Source organism: Lissotriton vulgaris, chromosome 7, assembly GCF_964263255.1.
Source record: "Lissotriton vulgaris chromosome 7, aLisVul1.2, whole genome shotgun sequence".
NCBI classification, from domain to species: domain Eukaryota; kingdom Metazoa; phylum Chordata; class Amphibia; order Caudata; family Salamandridae; genus Lissotriton; species Lissotriton vulgaris.
The window spans coordinates 614,337,110-614,357,399 of NC_141695.1; the positions used below are offsets into that span (position 1 = coordinate 614,337,110).

General features: G+C 45.8%; 1 protein-coding gene across 3 annotated transcripts in view; it reads right to left on the reverse strand.

The window, feature by feature from the left end:
* The window catches only part of TMEM94 (transmembrane protein 94), a 734,938-nt gene that overhangs the window by 507,928 nt on the left and 206,720 nt on the right, over window positions 1-20,290 (reverse strand). For all 3 annotated transcript variants that reach the window (XM_086930762.1, XM_086930761.1, XM_086930760.1), the window contains exon 7: window positions 4,127-4,278. In XM_086930762.1, coding sequence (XP_086786888.1) covers window positions 4,127-4,278 — 152 coding nt within the window. The remainder of the gene's footprint in view (window positions 1-4,126; window positions 4,279-20,290) is intronic.

A 20,290-nucleotide genomic window follows, 5' to 3' on the forward strand; every position in this document is an offset into this window, starting at 1 on the left:
GAAACTTACCCCACTGTGGGACACGAAGGCCCTGGGTAACCTGAGGAGTAGTAAGGGTTTCACGTTGTGGGATAATATAGGTCTGTCCACAGTGGGCGACTTGTGGGACAAAGATACAGTGATCCCCTTCGATCAGCTGCGACAGCAATATGAGCTGGGGCCCACGGAACTGTATAGATATATACAGGTGAGACATGCCCTACTAACCGCCATTCCCAATGGCACGAAAATCCCGGAGGCGTCACCCATGGAGGACCGACTACTCACAGACTTTATGCAGGAGCGAGCGACATCCCTCACATATCGCAAACTGATGAATAATTTACTGGACCCGACGATAACACTGAAAGCTAAATGGGTGGAGGATGTAGGGGAACTAGACGAGTCCGAATGGAACGAAGCGTTGGCAGCCCCCAAAGAAGTGGGCATATCGGCGAAATTCCGACTCGTACAACTAAAAATCTTACATAGGGTATACTATACATGCACAATGCTGTACACAATACAGAGAATACAACATCCGTATTGTCTGCGAGGGAGAGGAGGGGACACTGTTTCACACCATATGGGACTGCCCCCGCATCCAGGAGTTCTGGAGACAGGTTATGCGTACTATATCACAAACATTAGGAATGTCCCTGACCCCCAAACCACGGAAATGCCTACTTAATGTATGGGAGCCCACAGACCGCAGCAGACACGGACAACAATGGTCCACGATAGGTATGATAGTCGCCAAACGAGACATAGCGCAGAAATGGGGTGCGGCAAACACCCCAACACTAACACAATGGTGCACAAACATGGACAGGGTCATGATAATAGAAAGAACAAATAGAAAGAACAATCTACACCATTAGAGCATGCCCGCGCAAGTGGAACAAGATATGGAACACGTTCAGGGGGGATATATGTGAATCACTGGAAGAGGAAGACGCACTGACATCAGACGAGGAAGATGAAGATGACTAGTAAGAATGAAGGGGGAGGTAGAAGTAGGAACCCAACTTGGGCATGGCACTAGAAGTAAGGAGGGGGGGGAAGATGGGAGGCATGACCGTTGCATTGATGGTAGCGGGGTAGTAACCTACCATAGAAGAAGGGACAACAGCGAACTGCAGGGCCCTGGACTTGCGTTAATAAAACAGATACGTGATATTTAAGACCGAAGTAGGGGAGTCATACCAGTTTCTAGAAGAATATAGACCGAATGTGGTAACTTCTTGTTGGTTTTATTGTTTAACGTTATAAAATATAAAACTAGACCTCTATAATTCGCATTGAGATAATGACACGCCCGTAAGGGTGACAGTGAGATGCCGCCGCGCCCCCGGGATGGCGGCTACTGGGCTGTGTACTAAATCGACTGAAATACCTAAAGTACGATGGCAGCCGGCCCCAGAGGTTGTAGGCCAGAAGCTGTGTAATGTGGTAAACGTAAATAAACGTGTCCAAAAAAAAAAAAAGTTAGCATGTGGAAAAAAGAAGGCAACTTTAGAAACATTTACATAAAAAATGGCAGTGTTTCTTCCCGGGCCTAACCTAGCCATGTGACACTGCCTGCTACTTCTCGCCTGGGAGTAAGAGGACTGGACTTTGCTCTTTACATCCTGCTTTCTAAGGTTCTCCAAGGGGTTGACTGAGCTTGCCTCCTGTTGCGGAAGTCTCAGGGACATCAAAGTCTTCACTTCCATCTTGCTACCAACATCTGGGCTCTTCTGCTGAGTCCTGATCTGCCAAGTGGTGCCAAACCCAGTCCTCGGTCCTTGAAGGTGGATTTGGTGCTGCAACCAAAAAACCAACGCATAGACTCCAAAGCTTCAATTCGGAACCGGCACATCCTTGCACAACAGACGCATCGCTTCTGCTTGCACCGAAGCCATAGAAACCTTTCAATGAGTGTGTGATGCAATGACTTTGACTTCAACGCAGCCCTGACTTTACTGCAGCGCCTCTGAAGAACCACCGCAGCGCGAGTCTCGACAACGCACCATTAATGTCCATAATGCACCGTCTCAACTCTGCGTGAATCTCGATCAATGCATCGCCTTTTCTCCGGAGGGTCAATTCCGACACCGAAGAATCTATGCTCTGTGTTCTCACAGATGCATTATCAACACTGCATCACATTAAGTAACTAAGGACTCGCACAGCAACAGACGCATCACTTCCAATGCGTAACACATTGTCCCAGATCAGCAAAGCTTTGACGACACTCCACTGCCCTAAGGAACAGACGTCATCTGCATCCGTGATGCTTCACCTCCTCCGCGTGACACATCATCTTTGATTTCCGATGCATTCAAGTTACTGTAAGGGAGTCTGCGTGATTCCTATACCCAGACCGTGCTCCATCGCAGTAGGACTGAACTTTTGGATTTTTGTCTGGTCAAGTGCGAACAGATAGCACCAGTTAGAGCACTGAATTTTGATTTAATCTTTGAAAATTCATATCTTGACGTGTGTGTTGGATTTCTGTCATATTAGTCTTGTTTAACTCAGATAAAGTGTGTGTATGGAGTGTGGTTTGTGCTGTGTGTATAAATACTTTGCACATTGCCTCTTTAGTTTAGCCTGACTGCTCTGTGCTAAGCCACCAGAGGGTGAGCATAGCTAAACTTTGGTATATAATACACTTACCCTAACTAGAGTGTGGGTGCCTACCTAGACAGGTAACATACATCTGCCAACTGGAGACCCCATTTCTAACAAAAGCTTTTGAGTGTAAAAGCTTGTGCTTTCACACAAAAAGAGGAATGCAGGAGACAAAACAAAAAACTCCCTTTAAAATCTTCTTTCCAGCTGGACCCCAGATAAAATATCCCTGTTGCTGTGCTTTTGCAGACAAGTTGAGATGTGTGGGGAGCAACACAGAGAGAGAGGGTTATTTGAGAGGCGAAGCAGCACATGTGGGAGGGAACTAGCAAACACATGCACTCTCCCATAGAGCTGAAGGAAAAAGAAAAAGTTGTTTCTTAAATGTGAGCAGTGAAAGTTTACAAGTCAACCAACCAAAAGATTCGTAAGGAGGCTATGCTCAGGGAAGAGGGAAAAACAAAAGAACAGGAAGGCATGAATAAGAAGTAAGCAAATAAGAGTCAAATTAAAGCCAACAAATGGTAACCAATGGGCTGGCTCTAGACCAACTGTAAGCCTACAACAGATTGTTTGCACTGCCTGAGATTTGAAGAACTAAAAAAAATGTTACATGAAGATTTAATTTGGAGAATCTCTTGCCTGCCCTGCCTAAAGAGTAGGCATTCACAGGCCAGTTGTGAAGGAGTACTTCATGGATTTCAAGGAACAATGAAACTCTTCAGTATCTCACATGCATCTATGAAGTTCAAATTGTGTAATCCAATATCTGCCAGAATGAAATGAAGCAGTGCGCAGCACTGATAAACTTGCTTTATTCTCCTCTTCAATAGCTCACTGGTATTCTCAAAATGCTGACCCCAAGCTTCTAGAGTAGAGTGAGAAAAGAAGAGGAAAGAAGACTGCGAATACAGCAAGACAGCTTGTAGGGCAGCTGTAATTCTCTCCATACTTTGGCAGAAATGCTCACAAATGTTTTTAAGACATAACACTGTCTACCATATTACTTATTTTGTAATGGTGGTATGGTGTTTGAGAACACAAGGCCTCAGTGAAACGGTTTGTTTATGGTGTATCAATTGAACAGCAATTTTCTGCCATTAATAACGTTTTTCAATGTAGTTCAGTGGGATAAATTCCAATTGATGCCTAAAATGTTCAGTAAAAATTTCTAGTCTGGGATCCCGCAAATGGTCACTGAAAGGATATTTTCTCTGCATGCTATTCTGGCAATCTGGTTTTATGACTACTGATGTCAACCTGTCCCGTTTGGGTATGAGGTACAATACTGCTTGACTCACTGAAGAAATCAGTCCATTGACTGTCCATTGACTGTCAAGGTTTCTTCCTCCCCTTGTTAAGAGAAATCTGAGGATGACTTCCTTGTGTGCCCATAAAGCCGTACTGTGATGATAGAAATTCCCCCACCTCATTACCCATAAGGCCATGATGCTGTATGATTAATGGCGACACACCTCATTGCCATCTTATTGCTACCTGCACATTGTGCATGTGATCAACATATCACTACCTGACACTGTCGAGGATGGGTGTCTTCAGGACTTGGAAGAGTCGATGCTGCTGGGGAGTTTCAGGACCCTTCTTCATTTCCCCTCTTGGAGATGGTGGGGGAGAGAATGGAGGAAAAAGGTCTCCTGGCTCCAGAATAATGTGCTCATCATCCTGTCATCCAAGGAAAAAAACAAGGATGAGGGGAAGTCTAACAAATAATCAACAGAGAAGAGACAAAAGGACAGGGAGAGGAATGAGACAAACAGAAGAGACACGCTCAGACAGTGATGGACACACAAAAGCCATTGTATAGAAAAGTCATCTTGAACGACCTAGAGAAACAGCTCAGACAAGGCATGCTGATAAAGAAAGACCAGGAAAAGTGAAGATGACAAAAATTGGTATAAGGCTAACAGGCATGCAGCTTACCCAGAAAAGAAAGGAGTGGTAAAAAATGACAGGTTGTGATAGATACTGTGGTTGAGCTGCGCAAATGTGTAATGGGCAAGAGAACAATAGGATAAAAAGTGGAAATTATTAATTGCAGTGAACTGTATATTATACTTGTGATATGTCACCTCAGTTAATCATGCATGCCCTGCCTAGGCTCTTGTTCTGCTAATTCTTAGGGTAAGCCTTCTTTGAAATTAATGGGTGGCTGTTTTGGTAAAAGAGGCAAATAGAGGACTTTCTGCCACAGCTTTTAAAAAATGCATTATGAAAGTTGAGATGAAACGCACAGATCTGTCTCACCTCCATATGTTGTAACCTTTATTTTTCCATTAGAAAACTATTAATCGATGCGATCTCTAGAAAAAAATCAACTTAATGAAATGGGTTTCTCACAAATTTATAAACAGAGGTCGCCTTTGTTATCTTTTAGCGCTTGGAAGCCCCCAAGCAGCAATTCGCGCTCTACAAATTTACATCCATTTCCATTTCCATTCCCATTCCCTAGGTTCACAAAACCAACCCGAAGAATGCTTTCATTTTTAAATATTTTTTTTCAAGTTGTTACTTCTATTGGTTGTAATAATGAAATATCTACTTATGGGATTTCTACTCCTCCCTCCATTTTCAGCCTCTTCTAAAAAAACACCACCATTTCTCTCTTTTGTACTCTTCATTTTATTAATTGTTTGCCTAGGGTTAAGCCCGAAATTTCTTCATTTTCCTACTCCCCCACTGTATGGAGTTACTTGGTGGGGCATTTAGAACATCCATTGCTCTCCCTCTTATGTTTCTTTAACACCCATTTTGCTCACCCAATGTGTCCATCTCGATTGCTTCTTTTTCTCCCCTGCACCTCTTGTCTTTGTCCCTTTAGAATCCCTTTTTTTAACCTCCTACTGTTCATGTCTACATTAATCTGTGCTCTATCTGTTCCCCCCCTATGCTCCGGTTTCCTCATTTTGGTCATGGTATAAACAGAAAACCAACAACTGCAAGCCTAATCTCTTTAGCTTTGTTTTCCTTCAATATCTTTTTTAAATTTCACGAAAACTTTAATTTTTTTCTTTCTGGAATTGTATTTAAGTTTTTATGTACTTTTGTTAACTTTTTTCTTTTCTTTTTTATAGTTCTCTGAGTTTTATCAGGTTTTATTCACAGTAACATGTACTAATCCTGGCTAAATAAGTAGAAAGACCGCCGTGAGGGTGGGTTGTCTGTAGAAAGCAGAAGGTCTAAGGGGCACACATTTACTCCTAGGGCTTGTCACATCACCTGCTCTTCACAGTGTTGGGAAGATTAGCAAGCATTTGCAATGAAATAGGTTTTGCATTTGCGAGAGTTTAAAGTATTGGCATTGTAAATGACAATGCCTTTTATTTATCTGTTTTGATAATTAACACACAAATAAAAGGTCCATCTGTGTAAGCTGAGGTACAGGGGCTCAGGTAATCCCAGAGTTCTTTCATATAATCATTTAGCTTTAGTAGCAGGGGAGGGGGATTAGGGCACTCTGCGATGACAGGGCTTTTCATTTCATATGTATTATTAACCATGCTAACAGGTTTTTTATTATGCTTTTGTTTTCTAATTGCGGCATGTGTACTACATTTCAGAGCAAGATAGTTTGAATAAATATTATAAACTTTTAAAAAAAGAAACGCAAATAAAAGGGGTCGTTATTTACAATGTCAATCTCTCAAACTCTTGTAAATGCGAGACCTATTCAAGAAGCGGCAGCCATTGTCCCGGACTGCTTGGAAAGTGATAGCATGCAAGGCGCGCTGAATGTTGCAGGAAAGCATGTTGTGCATGCAGCAGGAGAAACTCATTAAAAAAAATAGTGCTTACAAACTAAATAAGACATACCCTGTAACAACAAAAGTAAAAGGGCCAGTCCTCAAGGGAGGTTACAAATGAAGACAAGGCGGTACTAAGGAGGGGCTAGCAAGCCTTTTAATGAATCAGAAGCCAGCATTTACAAAGGACAATGGCACAAGCCAATGAAAAATATGGGTAGAGAGTGGGCGGAGCTTAAAGTCCATATTCGACTACAGCATGCCTCCAGAGCAGCGCGGGAAATGACCTTAATAACGATTCTAACAACGAGTGAGCTGAACAACGAATCCTAAACAACGACCTGTACCTGAACCACGACCTCCTTAACCACTACTTCATTTACAACGAATTTTCAGAGGTAAGTGTATTTATAAGTACAGAAATATGGTAAATGGTTTCAAAAGATCATAATAGTATAATTGGTTTAATTAAAGAATGAAAACAATATCATGTTTACTAAAATAAGAACATCTTTATAAAAGCAAGCACTACAGTTGAAAATTAATGATCCATCGGTATTTATTTAAAGTATGTGATAAGGGTAGGAGGTTTAAAAGTATGTCCAGTTTTCAATAACTTGAATTTAAATCCACTACTTACTGCAAACAATTTACCTGGACTAATTAAAAGCAGATGTTACTAGATGTAAATGAACAGTACTTGTACAGTAATTTTGGGAATACTGACATCTCGTTGCTGGATGTAACTTGAAACGGCACGGTTAATAATAAAAAATCTCACTTATTTTGACAGCACACAATTAACAAATATCAATTATAGTGACCAGCGGAAGTAATAACCCAATTCCCAAGATAAGAAATCTCGGAAAGAGGCAACACAATTAGCAATAGTCGTGGCATAAGCATTACTTAGTTTTCTTTGATATGGGCTGATTTGCAGCAATACATTACTTCAGCTTAACTCCCTGGGACAGTCTGGAACAGTAGAGGCACAAGATAATTTATAAAAAAAAATTTTTAAAAGAAGTGTTGTTTAAATTATTAGCATTTTTTGGATCATGTTTCAAAAATACGTTGTTTTGAAAGTAGTGGTAGATTCAGAGTATATGTCAATAGATTAATTTTCGTGTTTAAGTAAGTCGTGGTTCAGTACACAGTTGTTTGGCTTTGGTCGTTGTTTAGCCTTCGTGGTTTAGACATTCGATATTTAAGGGGTAGTTGTTTAATCATACATTCGAGCAGCGCATGCGCTGCCCAGGCTCAACCTAAAAAAAGTGATGGGCTTTCCGACTAGGATATAACATATAGTTTGTCAAAGATAGGCAGCCTCAAAGACGGCAGGTTGGGTTTTGGCACAGGGCACAGCGCTGGGGTGCATAGATTTCGAAGGATTCATAGGAGCAGAGCTCACTACCTGATTCGAATAATGTTTTTCCAGGCTGCCCGTGCAGTTCATCTTCTCCAGAATGTCTACAAAATCTAATAGTTAGTTTACTTCCCTCAGTTTCCTGTCTCCCTGGTCTATGGGCTCTCAGAACCAGTTAGCAACGGACTAGAATCAAGTAAGACAATGAGGCGTATATGTATTCACAGCTGTCACTGCTATAAGGTAGTCAACCAGAAAACATGTGAGCAAAAAGGGCCTCCCACAAAAATTATCAATTCAAGAGATTGAGAATAACGAGTTTGACCCGGATGCTGTCTTTGGAAAGGGTCAGCCCTGGAAAAAGCAGGAGTTGTGGTCGCATGGGCCGTGCATATATAGTGACTGGAGTGAGGGCGCTGAGCCTCCCACGGTGAGACCCAGGTCACCTTTTTAGGTTTCGCCTGGCCGTAGCACTGCGCAGCAATCAATCAATCAATCAAGGCATTTATAGAGCGCACTACTTACCCGGAGGGTCTCAAGGCGCTTGGGGGGGGGCTGCTACTGCTCGAACAGCCAGGTCTTGAGTTTCTTCCTGAAGGAGAGGTGGTCTTGGGTCAGGCGAAGGTCGGTCGGGAGGGTGTTCCAGGTCTTGGCGGCCAGGTAGGAGAAGGACCTTCCTCCTGTTGTCTCTCTTCGGATGCGGGGGACGGCGGCGAGGGCGTGGTTGGTCGATCGGAGGTGGCGTTTGGGAGCGTAGAAGTTGAGGCGGTTGTTGAGGTAGCTCGGGCCTTGGTCGTGTAGGGCTTTGTGTGCGTGGGTGAGGAGACGGAAGGTGATTCTCTTGTTGACGGGGAGCCAGTGCAGGTCTCTCAGATGTCCGGAGATGTGGCTGCTCCGGGGGATGTCGAGGATGAGTCTGGCTGAGGCGTTCTGGATCCACTGGAGTCTCTTCTGGAGCTTGGCGGTGGTTCCGGCGTAGAGGGCGTTGCCGTAGTCCAGTCAGCTGGTGACGAGGGCCTGGATGACCGTCTTCCTGGTCTCGGTGGGGATCCACCGGAAGATCTTCCGTAGCATGCGCAGGATGTTAAAACAGGACGCCGAGACAGCGTTGACTTGTCTGGTCATGGAGAGGGAGGAGTCCAGGGTGAAGCCCAGGTTGCGTGCGTGGTCTGTCGGTTTTGGTGCGGTGCCCAGGGCGGGGGGCTACCAGGAGTCGTCCCAGGCGGAGGGCGAGGAGCCCAGGATGAGGACTTCCGTCTTGTCTGAGTTCAGTTTCAGGCGGCTGGTCGTCATCCACTCGGCTACGTCTTTCATCCCTTCGTGGAGGTTGGTTCTGGCGGCGGCGGGGTCGTTGGTCAGGGAGAGGATCAGCTGGGTGTCGTCGGCGTAGGAGATGATGTTGAGGTTGTGTTGGCGTGCGATGGCCGCAAGGGGGCTCATGTAGACGTTTAAGAAGGTGGGGCTGAGCGAGGAGCCCTGAGGAACGCCGCAGATGACTTCCGTGGCTGCAGATCTGAACGGTGGTAGGCGGACTCTCTGTGTCCTTCCAGCGAGGAAGGAGATGATCCACTCCAGTGCCTTCTCCTGGATTCCGGTGTTGCTGAGGCGCTGCACTAGGGTGCAGTGGCAGACAGTGTCGAACGCCGCGGAGAGGTCTAGGAGGATGAGGGCCGCTGTTTCAACGTTGTCCAGCAGGGCTCGGATGTCATCGGTGGCAGCGATGAGGGCGGTCTCGGTGCTGTGGTTGGCTCGGAAGCCAGACTGTGAGGGGTCGAGGGATCCATTCGTCTCGAGGAAGGCGGCCAGCTGCTTGTTGACGGTCTTCTCGATGACTTTGGCTGGGAACGGGAGGAGCGAGATGGGGCGGTAATTCTTGAGTTTGGTGGGGTCCGCTGTTGGTTTCTTTAGTAGAGCGCTGAGTTCGGCGTGCTTCCAGCTCTCAGGGAAGGTGGCGGTGTCGAAGGAGGAGTTGATGATGTCGTGCAGGTGGGGTGCGATGACAGCGTCGGCCTTGTTGAAGACGTGGTGGGGGCACGGGTCGGTCGGGGATCCGGAGTGGATAGAGTTCATCGTGCGGATGGTGTCTTCTGTGTTGATCTGGGTCCAGGCGCTGAGGGTGGTGGTGGGGGGCGTTGGTGCGGTCGTTGGGAGCGTTGTTTGTGGGCTGAAGCTGTTGTTTATGTCCACGATCTTGTTGTGGAAGTAGAAGGCGAGGGAGTTGCAGAGGTCTTGCGACGGGGTGATGTCGTTGTTTCCGGCGTTGGGGTTGGAGAGCTCTTTCACGATGTTGAAAAGTTCCTTGCAGTTGTGTGCGTTGTCCTCCAGCCGGTCCTTGAATGCTGTTTTCTTGGTGGCGCGGATCAGTTGATGGTGCTTCCGGGTGGCGAGCTTGAGGGTGGTCATGTTGTCCGGTGTTGGCTCCCTTCTCCAGGCTTTCTCGAGGGCTCGGCAGTTCTTCTTGGAGCTCTTGAGTTAGTCGGTGAACCATGGGGCCTTCTTGCTGCCGGGTCTGCTAGGTGGGGTCCTCAGTGGGGCGAGGTCGTCTGCGCAGTTGCTGATCCACTTTGTGAGGTTGTCGGCGGCCTGGCTAGGGTTCGCTGAGCTGGCGGGAGGGTGCTGGCTCAGGGATGCGGCGAGCTGGTCTGCTGTGATCTTGTTCCAGTTTCTTCGAGCAACCTGTTGCTGTTGGTGGTGGATCGTGGATCTTCTGAAAGTGAAGTGCACGCAGCTGTGGTCCGTCCAGTGGAGTCCGGTGGCGTGGCTGAAGACGATGTCCTTGCTGGATGAGAAGACATTGTCGAGTGTGTGTCCGGCGAGGTGGGTGGGGGTGGTCACCAGCTGCTTGAGTCCGAGGTTGGCGAGGTTGTCAAGCAGGGTGGTGGTGTTGCGATCGTTGTTGTTCTCCAGGTGGAAGTTGATGTCCCCCAGGAGGATGTAGTCAGCGGATGTGAGGGCGTGCGGGCTGATGAAGTCGGCGATGTCTTCGCTGAATTGTGTGCGTGGTCCCGGCGGTCGGTAGATGAGGGTGCCTCGGAGGGTGGTTCTGGGGTCCGTGTGGATCTGGAAGTGCAGGTGTTCGGCGGTTGTCAGGGTGTCGTCGGTGTTGGTCGTGATGCGGATGGTGTCCCTGTAGATGATGGCGATGCCTCCTCCCGTCTGGTTGCCTCGGTCTCTTCGGGTGATCTTGTAGCCCTCTGGTATGGCGATGTCGGGCGCTGAGGAGTCGTTCATCCAGGTTTCCGTGAGGAAGGCGACGTCAGGATCTGTGGTGTCGAGGAGGTTCCAGAGTTCGATGATGTGTCTGTGGACGGAGCAGGTGTTGAGTAGGATGCACTTGAGGTGGTTGCTGCTGGTGATCGGCTTGGCGGGTGCTGGTGCGGGGCAGGTCCGGATGCAGGAGAACTTGCAGGCGTGACAGCTGAAGGGTCCGTGGGTTCGTCTCGGGGTGGCTCGGTAGCATCCCGGGATTCGGCCGGTGTTGAGTGCGCTGAGGGTGGCGGCGTCGTACGTCCGGCGGGTGGGCTGGGGTCCTCGGGGGCCAGGGGTCCTGGCACTGGACGCGGACGGGCGCAGACAGGCTTACCTTTGGCGCACCTTCGGCGCTCAGTCGGCGCTCCCGCTGCGCGCGTCCGCTGCGCGGTCGCTCAGGGGGCGTCATAAGAAGGGGGACGGGAGGGCGGGTCTGCTGGGCTGGGCGAGCGGCTGGGCCAATGGGCCGGTGGTGGGCGGGGCCGCAGGGGGCCAGCGGCGGGAAAAAGTGGCGAGCGGCCGGCTCAGCTGTGGCTGGGCCGCTCGGGGTGCAGGGGGGCGACGGAGTCGGTGGCGGCAGACAGGAACAGCAGGCGAGGCAGCAGGTAGGATCAGCAGGCAAGGCGGCAGGCAGGATCAGCAGGCGAGCAGGTGAGGGGGCAAAGGGGTGACCCGGACTCGAGAGGCACAGTGGTCACTCCCGCGGCTACCAGGCTCTCCCCTTAAGAGGGGGACGGGAGGGCGGGTCTGCTGGGCTGGGCGAGCGGCTGGGCCAATGGGCCGGTGGTGGGCGGGGCCGCAGGGGGCCAGCGGCGGGAAAAAGTGGCGAGCGGCCGGCTCAGCTGTGGCTGGGCCGCTCGGGGGTGCTGGGGGGCGACGGAGTCGGTGCGGCAGACAGGAACAGCAGGCGAGGCGGCAGGTAGGATCAGCAGGCGAGGCGGCAGGCAGGATCAGCAGGCGAGCAGGTGAGGGGGCAAGGGGGTGACCCGGCCTCGCAGGCGAAATCATTTGATGTATAGTATGGGGCTTTGTTCCGCCTCTCTCTTCCATTGGCTAGCTCCATAAATGGAGGCCAGCCATTGGAAGAGATGGGTGTCAGTTACTCTTTCCCCCATCACGACGCGATTCGGGGGCGTTTCTTGCTTTTTTTAAATCTTGGTATTTAATCTTGACGCCACAGCAAGAACACGCCCAGAATCTCGAAAATGCCGGAGCGTTGTGGCACCCATTTCAGGCCGTCCGCCGCCGGAAGAAGTCCAGGTGAGTGTTTGGGGTTTTTTTTCCCCCGCTGTCCTTGTGCCCGTTCCCGCCCCCCCTCCTGCTATCCGTGTGGCCGTTCCCGCCCCCCTCCCGATGTCCGTGTGCCCGTTCCAGCCCCCCCTCCCGCTGTCCGTGTGGCCGTTCCCGCCCCCCTCACGCTGTCCGTGTGCCCGTTCCTGCCCCCCCCTCCTGCTGTTGATTGGAGTGTTGCTCACACCATGTTTGGTTGCGGCCTGCTATTATTTCATCTAGGGTGCTTGTACATCAACAAAGCGGCCTTTATGGGAGCTCTCTGACTCTTCATAAACTGCATGCTCCTTGAAGCCATTTTGCTTTTTCACGGTCTCTTTGCGACCCTTTGCTCCTCATTGTATCTTCTGGCCTTTCGGAACCCTTCTGTTGTCCGGAAGTCTTTCCCATGTGCACCGTTTTTGCCTCCCATCAAAAACCCGAACTCCAGTGTCCTTATGTGTCCACACAGCCCCACTCTACTTCCACCATATGCCGCAATATCTAGCTTGGAATGTATAGTGTCCGCTTTCAGTATGTGTTGCATCCGTAGGGCACTTATGCTTCCCTTACGGCCAGTTAACCCTTGTAATATTGTCGTCATTCCCCGGCATAGAACGCTGCTTATACCCGTTGTCGTTTTCAGCATTGCGGTCTTGGGATCTGAAATTTGCCATTTAAAATTGTATTGCATTTCGGTTTTAATTTCGAAACTCCTTACCTGTATCTGATCTTTTAGAGCCCCTTCAAAAGAACACAACGTTGGTTTATCTGCATGTCACATTAATTGCTCTAACGTATGTTGTGTAATTTATTAGAGTCTGAACGGTTTTCAATGATTACAGTGGTTAGTAAGGCAATTCTTGTTGCAGATGCAGACCTAAATGACATTATTTAAATGTATGCTATTCCTTCCTGTAGTTTTAAGCACTGGCGAGTCAAATGCCACGATGAAGAGCATTATGAACAATTCTCACATGTGATGTTACGTTGCAGTGCCTTAGGTTTTGTCTAACGACATGGCTATATAACCTACTGGCGGTCGCCAGTAGGTAGTTATAGTTAGGATCTACTTTCCATAGGAACACCGCAACATTCTATTGGGAATATCTTTGGCGCCGGTGGACGAATCTTCGCGAATTTCTCCAAGAAAATGGCCCGCTCCGCTCCTTCCCTGAAAATGTGGGGGGGATTCGTCAAGCGGGGGCCGAGATAAAAGGGGGGGTCCCAAAACGTGTTTTCCCCATGTTAATTTCCATAGGGCGGTCGGTTTCACTTTTAGCCCGAACGGCTGAATGGATTTCCACCAAACTTGGCAAAATTGTAGGGACTGGTAGCCCGATGTGCCTTTGCTATGTCTCAAGATATGTGCACCAGTGGATTTTGAGTAATTTAGGTTCAAAAAAATATATATATCTATGGCAGCGCCCCGGTACGCGCACCGGGCGCGCTACGCGACTTGCGCACAGAAAGCTGATTGGCTCTCGGGTGTCTGTAAACATTCGAAACAGTCCGGAGCGTCCACCATCTTGTGTCTCTGTAGGATCGAGACACAAGAGGTGGCCAAAACAAAGGGGGAAAGGACCTTAAGGGGTGACTCCCTAGGTTTGATGTGGGGGCATAAGAGGGCCCCGCGGGACAAAAACATTTTTTTTTTTTAAGATTGTCGCGGTGGGAGCGCCCGGCACGCGCACCGGGGAGCGTACCGGGAAGCGCACAAAAGAGAAAAAAGAATGCCAGAGTTTAAAATTTTTAGCAATATTTTATAGATGGGAGGTAGCTCTGAAAAGAACTTATTTTTAATTCTTTTTGTTGTTTTATATTTTTTTTAATTATTTTTCTGAACATTTTTGTATTTTTGAACAATTTTATATTTTTTGGGTTTTTTTTAAGGGAACAAACAAAAAACAGGGAATTGGAAATGGCTCAACAGGAGCAAAAAAAAAAGAAAAGAATTACTGCTTTCTTTTCTTGCTGCATTGGTGGTTGTCTACAGCATTATTTATTAAGGTGACACTAAGTTCACCATAACAATGTTTTGCCACAGAAAATGCAAACAAATTTGAGGTTGCCAAATTTTTGCTGAATATTTGGCACCATTTGGCGTTCTTCAGGACCAGAAAGTGAGGGAACAGTAGAGGAAGTGCTGGCCACAGGGGGTGGGTTGTTTCGAAGTTCCTGTACTTCAGCCTGGGCTAAGTTATTTAGATGCCACCTCTCCATGTGGTGGATCATGGTAAAATTACCAAAAGAATATTTCTTTTTGGGATTGCCCCTGGAGAGAACTTTGTCACAAATAAGACGGGTGACTTTGGGGACGTTCACCTTTTTCTGGTCTTCAGGAAAAGAAAAGAATTGCCAAATAAAGTGCACTTTAACGTGCCTTTGTCTTGGTTCTTCAGGCAGGAAGCGCCTTGGTTGTTCATCCTCCTCCTCTTCCTCCTCCTCTTTTTCTTGTCCTCCAAGAAACTGTGGTGGTGGACCTTCTTTTCTTGGTGGTGGGGGTGCACCAGCTGCAGCAACAAGTGATGCCATTGTTTGCTCAAAAATAGCTCTTGCTCTCTCAATGAAGAAAGTAAGAATGAGGAAAAAAGGAGGGGGCATTCATTATTTGGAGAAAAAAAATGATGAGAACCAATGAAAAGTGTTATTTTCAAGTCACATGACCCGAGGCGCTTACGTTACGCGCTCCGGCGCGCTTACGTTACGCGCACCGGGCTGCGCCGTGCCGCGCTTCCGGGTGCGTTTACGCAGCACGTCATAAGACACATCGCGCGGCTACACGATACGTCACGCTTACGCGACGCGCCACGATGTTGTTTTCGATCGCGACATTGGCGCTAACGGGACGCTTCCCGGTTCGCGCACCGGGGCGCTTCAAAATACTACGTTTTCCAGGGCGCGCACCAGGAGCGCTCCAGGGCAAAAAAAAAATATATACATACAAAAAAAGAGATTGGGAAAAATTGTAAGGACTGGTAGCCCGATGTGCCTTTGCTATGTCTCAGATATATGCTCCAGTTGTTTTTAAGAAAATTAACTTAAAAAAAATATATATTGGGCTATATATATATGTTAGAGCCCAAATGTAGCCCAAATGTAGCCCAAATGTAGCCCAAAGATGGCCACCAGAGACAAAAAAATACAAATGTAGCCCAAATATCAGCCAGATGTAGCCCAACTATAGCCCAATGACAGATTGTACCAAAGTGTTCTAAAGAACAACTAGAGCGGTAACAGTCTTACTTATAAAGTGAGACTTATAGTTAGGAATTAGCATTAAAAAAAACTTTGAAATTCACTGAAAAAACCATAGGTTTCACACCAGTTATAGTTAGGAATTTGCTATTAATAAACCTATGAAATTCACTGAAAAAACCATAGGTTTCACACCAGTTACAGTTAGGAATTAGCATTTGAAAAACCTATTAAATTCACTGAAAAAAACATAGGTTTCACACCAGTTATAGTTAGCTGGAAATTGTACTGACATAAAACCAATGAAATTCCACATTATAGTTAGTTGGACTCACTATAACTTGAGCGTGTAATGCACTGCTGATGACATCACATATTACATCACTCATGACATGGTCAGTGACATCACTCATGACATCACTGATGACACCGTCCTTGTGACAGAGTGACAGACCTCCTTTCACTGTAAAGTAACCCTTGAAACACATATTCAAAAATAGAAACTAACATTTTCAAAAAAGTGGAGATACCCATACCAGTTACAGCAACCAATTCAGTAATTCCACCATCTATATACACATTCACTCACTCACCAACAGTTCTATATAGTCACTCATACATATATTCACTCATCATATGTAGTGATACACCTATACATCCTGTTACACACCGACAGTCATCAAAAAGTTACTCACACACATACTCACACATGCAAATAAACTAATAAACATCCACTTATTTACATATACAGATATACACACACTACCACTTTATTTCTAAGGAAACTTACACATACTTACTCTCTTAAACAATCACTTATTGAAACACATACTTATTTAAACAGGAACTCTTTCAATCTCTCACTCTCACATATACTGACTTATATATATCAATACTCACATAAACGAGATTAAAACATATGTAGTTACTGATAAAGACACTAGTGAGCCAGGCATTCACTCACTAACACACACATATATACACTCTCATCCACCCATACAGTCCGGCACATATGCTGTCTTCAAAACACATACAAACAGTAAGTCAGTCATTGATGCATCTATGTGCTAAGTAATACCCCCACCAAACCATACAGACACTCATACTGATACTAAAAAAACATCTAATAACCCATATACACACACATGTAGCTACTCACCAACCCATGCAGCCACTTATACACAAAGTGAAACACTGATACATATATTTAAATATTTAAACATTACTCGCTAATATATGTATTCACTAAAATACACTTAACAAGCCAGTTAACCAATTAATTTTTTTTTTTTAAATATCCTTTTAGACACTTATTTAAACATTTATTCTTCAATCGACCTTTACATAAACATATATAAAACATATTTATTTTTCAGAAAGACTCACATTCACTGGATGGTGTCATCAGTGATGTCATGAGTGATGTCACTGACCATGTCATGAGTGATGTAATATGTGATGTCATCAGCAGTGCATTACACGCGCAGGTTATGGTGAGTCCAACTAACTATAACGTGGAATTTCATTGGTTTTATGTCAGTAAAATTTCCAGCTAACTATAACTGGTGTGAAACCTATGGTTTTTTCAGTGAATATATATTATATATATATATATATATATATATATATATATATATATATATATATATATAGATATATATATATATATCGCTAATTGGTATGAGTTATATGGGTTGCATTTTGGCTTGCACTATTACATTCTGTATCTTGTTATCAAACACTACCTGGACGAAGATTGTAGGAGTTAACTTACATCTAGCATGTTATTTCTGGTTACAATATTGGGATATTATTTTACTTGTTTTGTAAATTTTTTTAAACTTACATTATGTTTCCACACCAAATACCATATATTTTAATTTGTTCTTGTATCTATTTCATAATTTAAGTTTTATACGAAAGCTTGTTATTTGTATCCAGTTTGGAGGCTGCCATTTTATTCTGGAAAGTGATTGTGTATAAATATAAACAATTTGGTTGTGCGGTTACCAGCACCCAGAAAAAATATATTTTTGTGAATATCAGTATTCAATTTTAATTAGTTGGTGTTAAAGAAACAAAAAAAGGCATCCCTTAGTTTGGAAAGCCTGGACAGTTCAGAAATGTGTGTGTGTGTGGCTCTGTGTGTGTGTGTGTGGCTCTGGGTGTCTGTGGCTCTGGGTGTGTGTGTGTGTGTGTGGTAGTAATTGCTGTCTGCTGAGCTCGTCCAGGAGGGTACAATAGGTCTCACATTTGCGAGAGATTAAGCTATTGGCAATGTAAATGACAATGCCATTTATTTACCCGTTTTCAAAACCAACACATAAATAAAAATGTTGTCATTTACAATGCCAATGGCTCTAACTTTTGCAAAGGCGAAACCGCTGCATTGTAAGTGCTTGTTTTTTCTTTTAGATGGGCCGTTTGTGGATAGCCTATTTAGTAGAAGCACACGCCTCACGTTAGCAAGGTGCAAGACAAGGGAGTGGGTGGGTGGGGATGAGGAGGAAAGTTCTCTATTAAATAAATATTGGTTAAACAAAAGTGAAATAAAAATGGCCCATGATTCGCATCACTTTAAATGTTTTCTGAAGTAAGTGGCCCTTTTAATAATAGAACGTAAAAGCACTCGGACGTGGGGAAGCGTTTCTAAAATGCGACGGTCGATCTAAAAGTAAAACTTAAAAGTTTTTTTACCATGTTTCGTCCCTTGCCCTGGCTGCCGCTAGATGACACCATTGCTTTACTGTATTTCAAATATGTCTGCTAGTCATCATTTTGGGACTTTGTGCAACTTTATAGGTGCCAATCAGGCATTACTACAGTGCCTTGAACATTTAAAGTTATACAGCATATCTCTCTTTTCGTTATACTCCACATACTTAAAAGGGACTGTGATGCAGGAGACAAGGCAAAAGTGAATATGGAAACAGGAAATGTAGGATGAATAAAAGGGTGATTCAGGAAGATTTCAAGGAACTACGTTACTTACAAATTCATATTTTGAGAAAAATGGATTATCTAAATACGGATTCTATATGTTAAAATGCGATGCTTGAGTGCAGAACGGTTGTCATTGATAGTTGTGCTCTGTGTAGAGTGTTTAGGGCAGAAAATATTCTTTTCAATGTAAGACGTTGAAGGGAGCATATATATAAATATTAGTGGCACCATAGTGAAACGGTTAGGAGTTGACGGGTGAATGGATTATTTTCTTTCTAAAGTTCGCTTTAAGGGGCTTGTTTTAGAGAGCGTTCCATATGTTGGAATACTAGCACACACCGCATGCCGCATATTTTCTGGTTTAAACCCGTGCAGAGATTAAAAGTCTGGGAAATCGTTTAATGGGTCACGGACAGAGTAAACAGTTTGTGACAACCTGAGACAGACAGTGTCAACAGAAGGGCAGTAAAGAACACACAAGTGTGCCCATGGGAAGGAAAATAAAGCGGCGTGCATCCCTGCCCTGAAGGGTCGACCTGGTTTACGCCCCGTGGACGGACGGGAGCCGATCGCTTCATATTGCTCTGATTTGCTACCGGGCCTGTTCCATGCTTGAAGTGGAGATGAGCAGCGCCTCCAAGATCCGCGGGAGGGAGACCCACACGGGCCGGCCAGGGAGTGTAATTGATTCTGGAGCCTGAGAAAACAGAGCGCAATTTGTTTTGAGCCTGGGTGGCAAAGCAACACCTTCTGCAGGGGGAGGTGAGGTGACTTTCTGCTGTGTGTGGCAGAGATGGAGGTGTGGTATTGGTACTTCATGCAGACACCAAAAGCAGCAGGAAACACCGTATTGCTTCTGAAATACACTGCTGTAGGGTGGGGATATGTTCTGGGAGAGGGTCAGCGCCTGCAAACGTGGATGGCAATCCTGAGTGTGACAGAGCGACAGTCATGGTCATCCTAGGGGTGGCCGCAGGCGCCTTTTCCTTGGGCCGTACCTGCCGCAGAGCTCCCAGCTCCCAAATGCTAAAAAAAAAAAGTGCTTACCCAGTAGTTAAAAAGACTCGGTGTAACGCCGCAAGTAAAAGATCCAGTCCGGGTGGGCCGGGCCAAAAGGAGACAGGGCGGTAACAAGGAGGGACTAAGAAGCTTCATTTACAATGAAAAGCCAGCGTTTAGCATGAAAGATGAGGCAAGCCAATGGAAAGGCGGGACTTAAACTCCACTTCTAAAATATCCCGATTACAAGTAGCCTCGCAGAGCGAGTAGTGCGTACGCGCTGCAAAGCAGGTCTGCGAGACCTAAAAAGCAAATGTCAAAACAAAGCAGCAAAAAGTACACAACGGACATTGTCGAAAACATTTTTGATGGCTACACACCAAAACTATTTGCCTGCTCTGGAGTACATACAACTTGCCATGTTTGAAACAACAGCAGCAAACAGACAGCTAACTTTCATGCCCAGTGACCAGGAGAAGGACCTTAGCTACATACGGTTATGTTGGTGTCTGGCAGGACTGTTTTCTAGCCGCCTAAATGATCTCAGAATTTCTCAGGCAAACCAAAGGCGAGCCAGAATCACTGTGGAAGTTAACAGGCAGACAAGGTCAGTGATAGAAGAGAGCGGTGCAGTCAGTTTTGTTTGTTCTGCAGCAGTGGGGGAGAAGAATACCTTAACAGAATTATGGCATTTCCTCCTCTGTTTATTTATTAATCTCTTCTGCCACTGTCAATAGTTTGTGAGACCTCAAAACGATGAAACATGCAAAACTGTTCTTGTTTGCAGTATGTCGACAAAGAAATTGTTGTCTTTGAAGCAGAATTTCTGTACAAGACAGGCACACACTTTGCCAACAAAACCTTGCACAGTGAGGATATCATCAGCTGTAGGAACAATAAGGACACTTCC